The sequence below is a fragment of the Nanorana parkeri genome, unplaced genomic scaffold (assembly GCF_000935625.1).
Source record: "Nanorana parkeri isolate BGI_ZX_2015 unplaced genomic scaffold, ASM93562v1 scaffold411, whole genome shotgun sequence".
Taxonomy (NCBI): domain Eukaryota; kingdom Metazoa; phylum Chordata; class Amphibia; order Anura; family Dicroglossidae; genus Nanorana; species Nanorana parkeri.
Window position 1 is genome coordinate 857,621 of NW_017306679.1, and position 5,314 is coordinate 862,934.

The 5,314-nt window shown below is 37.1% G+C and overlaps 1 protein-coding gene across 1 annotated transcript in view; it reads left to right on the forward strand.

The window, feature by feature from the left end:
* Window positions 1-3,447: 3,447 nt before the first annotated feature.
* Window positions 3,448-5,314, forward strand: part of IGF1 (insulin like growth factor 1) — an 86,369-nt gene continuing 84,502 nt past the window's right edge. Inside the window, exon 1 of the mRNA XM_018559675.1 lies at window positions 3,448-3,773. Within this exon, the coding sequence (XP_018415177.1) occupies window positions 3,711-3,773 (63 nt within the window). The 5' untranslated portion in view covers window positions 3,448-3,710. The remainder of the gene's footprint in view (window positions 3,774-5,314) is intronic.

Here is a 5,314-nt window from a genome sequence, read left to right on the forward strand (position 1 = left end):
CATAGTAAATAGCGGATAGTAGGATTCTCTCGAGACTCAGAAGTCATTTTACTGTAATGAAAATCTGTGGTATTGTTACAGGTAATGTTACAGGTATAGACTGTATATTAAACTCCTTCACCCTTATGCAACCATGGAAGTATACTCCTTTTTAATGAAATATTCGCTGTAAAAATGTTATCTATGTGCCTTATGTTCCAGTGCATTTTCACTGTTGAATTTTGCTAGGGCCATGAGCAAGCATATGCACACATGCCAAACCACATCCCTATTGCATATACAATAGATACTCTGGTTGGCTGCTGTTCATTTTCTTTAACTTCTAGGGCTAGGGATTTCTTCAAGACAACCTTAGTGAATCAAAATTATGATATCAGTATTGCAAAGAAGAACAAAGTCACACACACACACACACACAACAAGAAGTGTATAATAGTGTATTTATTGAGCATGAGTACGAGTTTTTATAGACAGTGGGTGAGTCTTGGGTTGCATAACCCAATAGAATGGAGTCCTCTGCTATACAGCACAGCAAAAGGGAGTCCTCAGCTACACAACAGAAAGGAGTCAGTTATTGAGAGGTGGTTTCCATTACAACCACATATATTCCAACATGGCATCCTGTTCTACTGCTTGAAATACCTTTTAAATTAGCTTGTGTCAGTGGCATATAGATTAATGCCCAAGTCCCATCGCACAAACAGTGTTTTGCCTGATGAAGGGGGCCCTGCGTGGCCCTAAACTGCCCCGTTCCCCCCAGCCCAGCATCGGGCACCAAGCTGCTGCTGCTGCTTTACCCCCAACACCCATCTTCCCCCTGAAAGCTTTAAAACACTTACCTTTCCACTAGAGCAGCTCTGCTCCCGCCTTATTCTTCAGTGTATAGTCGACTAAACTAGTGTATAGTCGACTTCAATATAGTCGACTAAAAAATTAGCTCCGCCCCTGAAAACCTTCCTGCACGTACACAGGAAGGTACCAATTTTACTGGGAAGTGGGGGGGGGGCGTACCAACTGTACTGTACATACTATTTTATAGCATAAACCCCCCCAGCCGCTGGGGCCCCTTACTTGAGTACTGGCTGTACCCCCCTGATGGTGGCCCTGCCTGTCTGGTCTTTTGTTTGGACTGTGATTTAGACATGATGCTTGATTTTATTATTTCTGATTTTGACCTTGTGTTTCCTGTTTGACCACTTGTGGATTTCAGTTTTGTTGCAGGGTTGCATCTCATTCAGATATAGTACTTAACCTCATGCTTAAGTCCTGGATCCAACCAAACACTCTTGGATGCATTGAGCCTTATGAGAATGGGCGCTAAAAACGTGAGTACTATGTGCACCGTACCTTAACAAAACGCTGGTGGTATCCATTCTCCCACACTCATCTGAGTCCACAAAACTAAACACCAGCAATCAATTTATGTAGATAGAGACCCCCCGCCCCCCTAATTTTACTGTATGCAGCTATGCACAGACTACCACAACTGTTTGCAGAGGTTAGGGCCTCAATGAATTTCTTATAAAAATAATTATATATGAAGTCTTAGGAGTAAGGATGTTAGCCCAGAAAGATAGTGAAACACTTACTTGTGACTTTGATAAGTTTCATATTTATAAGAATGTTTAGAAATGCTATTGCTTAGAAAAATTCACAAATTAGTGACATGTTAATTGATTGTGTAACCTGATGGAAAATAAATCATTAATTGTGGAAAGATAAGGATGTGCTACAGGGGGACCAGGCATTATAGCAAGTATGTTTGTTTTCTCTACATAGATGAACATTTCTCATGGATGATTACCAGGTCTGCCAATGGTCAAAGAAATCATCAAGCACTGTGTAGCATTGTTTCTTAACCAATGTAACGCTATAATGGTTTTCAGTCCAGAATATATTTTTTTATGGACAACTGAGCAAAAAATTTTAAACAGATGAAACTATGTATGTACATATTTCCAGAGAAGCATACTGCTCTATTTTCTGCAATGATTCGGTAGACAGCAATGATATGATATAATAGCAAATCTAGGCAATGGCTGAAAAAAGTGCTATCAGGAAAACACTGCACAGTGCCAACAGCAGAAAGTACCTGAGCTCCCTCAATCCATTGGCCTTATATTGCACCCAAATCATCTAACAGGCTCCATAGGAGGAGCAAAAGGATTAAGCTTCCTGAATCCAAGATCTGTGACTTCCTGCTTTAGCCCGTTACAGTCCTTGAAACTTGGCCTTAGAGGAAGTGGGTTTGGTGATGCTGAACATCATTCAACTCACTAGAAGAATGGCACTGGACTTCCGAACAGTGTGTCTGAGGGGAACAGTACATGAAATAGGTTAAATATTGCAATTAAGGCTGGGTTTTTTTTTTAATTTCAAGAAGGACTGGGTAGTATTTTTCTTTTAAACTAGAAGCTAGGATTGATTTTTTTCATGGACCATCTGGATTTTTGTCAGCCCTGCATGTTTTATGCTGTGCTGTTGGTGTGGAAGAATTCTTCCTCTCTTCTCATGGAAAAGAGAACGATCAAAGATCAATTACAAGAGATTTTCCAATCATGCTGGCTGGTTGAGCCCATACCATATCCCACTGGAGCCCTGTGAATACGGTGAAGTGCATGAGCAGCCTTAGCCTGCATTCAATGATTCCTGCACGCATAGGGTTAATCACCTAAACAGTAACCAAAGGTCATCCTTGCTGTTAACTAGAAACCCTTATGACAATGTAAAAAGAAGTGACACGATGCATCTATAAAATTATATAACTTAAAGGTTACATGTTGAATGGCAGCTAAGCACTGTAGAGTCTATGCAGGGGAAAAAAAAACCCAGCTGACTTGAGGTTTCATACCACTAACTCAGTTAGGGGATTTGAATGACATCATAGCCTATGAGCGCATACTGCAGACCAGCTGCAATTATTTAAATGACGCTGTTATTGTTGTTTTATATACAATTTAGGTTTCAGTGTTTGTCAGACATTTACTGTTTCTTGGAAAATTCATATGCTTCCCATGGCAAGTAATGTGATTTCACATGGCAACCTATTACAGTTATGTTTAGAAAAATAGAGGGGGGGAAACATCTGTCATTTCCATAAAATGGCTACCAGATCGTGTTGCAGATTGCAATAAAAATCCATTTTAAGTCATATTTTCCTCCTGAACTTTTATCACTGTGTACGTCAAACAGATTGTATTGATTGCTTGCTGAATCCTACCTACATCATGCAAGCTTCATAAGAAAAAGATGTGAGAGAGCAGGCAGGAGACAAACCAACAGGCTCATTTCCATGCCTTTTATTTTTGGGTTGTTTTTTTTTTTTTACTGTGTCACTAATGTGCAAGTAAAAATAAATATACTTTGTGATCCGGTCCTGAAATGCTAAGGTATGATAAAAAAAAAAAGTCCTCGCTCAAAGCTCAAAAACTTGCCAGAAGAGGGAGAGAGTGAAAACAACTGTTCTCCCAGCTGTTTCCTGTCTACAGTGTCTGTGTAAATGTAGATAAATGTGAGGATTTTCTTTAAATCCTTCTTCTGTTTGCTAAATCTGACTGTCACTGCTAAAATCAGAGCAGATCCTACGCAATGGAGTAAAGTCCTCAATTTCAAATGTGACATAGCTCTGAATATCTCTGTGGATTTCCTTTTTTTTTTTCTTGTTATCTCAGCTAACAATCTCATTTGCAGACCCTGTACTTAAAGAAGCCATGGAAAAAAACAACTGTCTCTCAACACAATTATTTAAGTGCTACTTTTGTGATATCTTAAAGGTAACTCATTTCTTATTTTCTTTTTTTTTTCTTCTAAAAATGTATTTTTTTAAATGCCTTGAAACATTGACTTGTGTCTCTTTTATTTCTATGAATGCTTGAAGTAGACTTTTTCCTGCCTGGCTGTCATTTGAAAAATGCTGAATGTGCATTTTTTGTATATGCTTTGTAACTGTTCTTGTACAGAGCAGCTGCAAATAAATGCTAATTTTGAATGTCTAGTGTAGTCTACTTTAATAGTGATACTATTCAATAGACTCTTATTGTTGTATGCAGCATGTATTCATTTGCATATTTATATATTTGGATTGTACTAAATAATGTTTTGTACTTACTATGCTTGAATATTACAATGCAATGAATTGCACCTGTTCTGAGGCACATACTAGTACAGGTATACAGATAAATTGCATCAAGAGGTTGATTTCTTTTTTAATATTATGTTTCAGCGCTAAATTTTTAAATAGAAAATATACATTTATATTCATAATTGATAACTTTTTTTTTTTTTACTGCTAGTTATTATCACTGCAAACAATGCATACTTAGTATTTGATGTAAATGCAAGGTGCCAGTTTGGGATAGTGAAAGAGTTAACAGTAGTCATTTAATTCTCTTTTTCTTTTTTTTTTTCAATCCCCAGCAACCTTTACAAATGTTAGCAGATGTATAATTTTACATCAGTTTGTAGTACTTTACTCTGTCAGTGATTTAACTGCACAGCTTCCTAACTGTGAAGCTCTTTGCTGCAGGACTTGAAGGGTTAATGTGATGTACAATGTTATTCAATACATTTGTTTTTGCAACATTTTTATATGTTGAATTTGAAAACATTTTAAGCTTATTTGGTCAGACTGGTTTTAGTGACCTTTCTTGCAGTTTCTGGCAAAGATTCAAGTTTCCTTTCTCAGCATAAAAAAAAAGTTTCTGAAGGCTGGAGTTTTCTTTTTTTTTTCTATAGTTTGGAATGAGCTCATGCCATTAGATCAGCCACTACTAGTATTCACTGTAGGCCTTCTCCATAAAACAGATTACTGCTGCCCATTTGTAATTCATTTGTTTCAGGCTGAAGGAGTGACAAACACATTGTAATGATCATTCAGAGGTAATCTCTTTCTTGGCTGCTAGGTTTTATATTGTTCTGTTTATTCGTGAGAATGGAGGTATGAACTTATTTTTGGTCAGCTCTAGACTTCAGAATATAAATGAGAATGCCAAACCTCTGCTTTCATATTTATGCACCACATAACTTAAGACCAATAACTCAAAACTTTTAAATGGGATATGAAAAAAGCATTTGGCTATGCCTCAGTTCAGTAATTAAAGTAACATGTTTTTACCATGTTTGTCAGTTTTCATATAAATGTTATGATGAAATAATACATGCAATCTGTGACTGGTCATTAATAAAGTTATAGAGACCTCTTGACTCTATATGGTATCCTACTATAGAGTTAGCAGCAAAAACAATGATTTTGCAGTGCTGATTTAGATTGCTGCTGTGACAGGTTCCCTTTAAAAGATTTAATATATAGTACTAT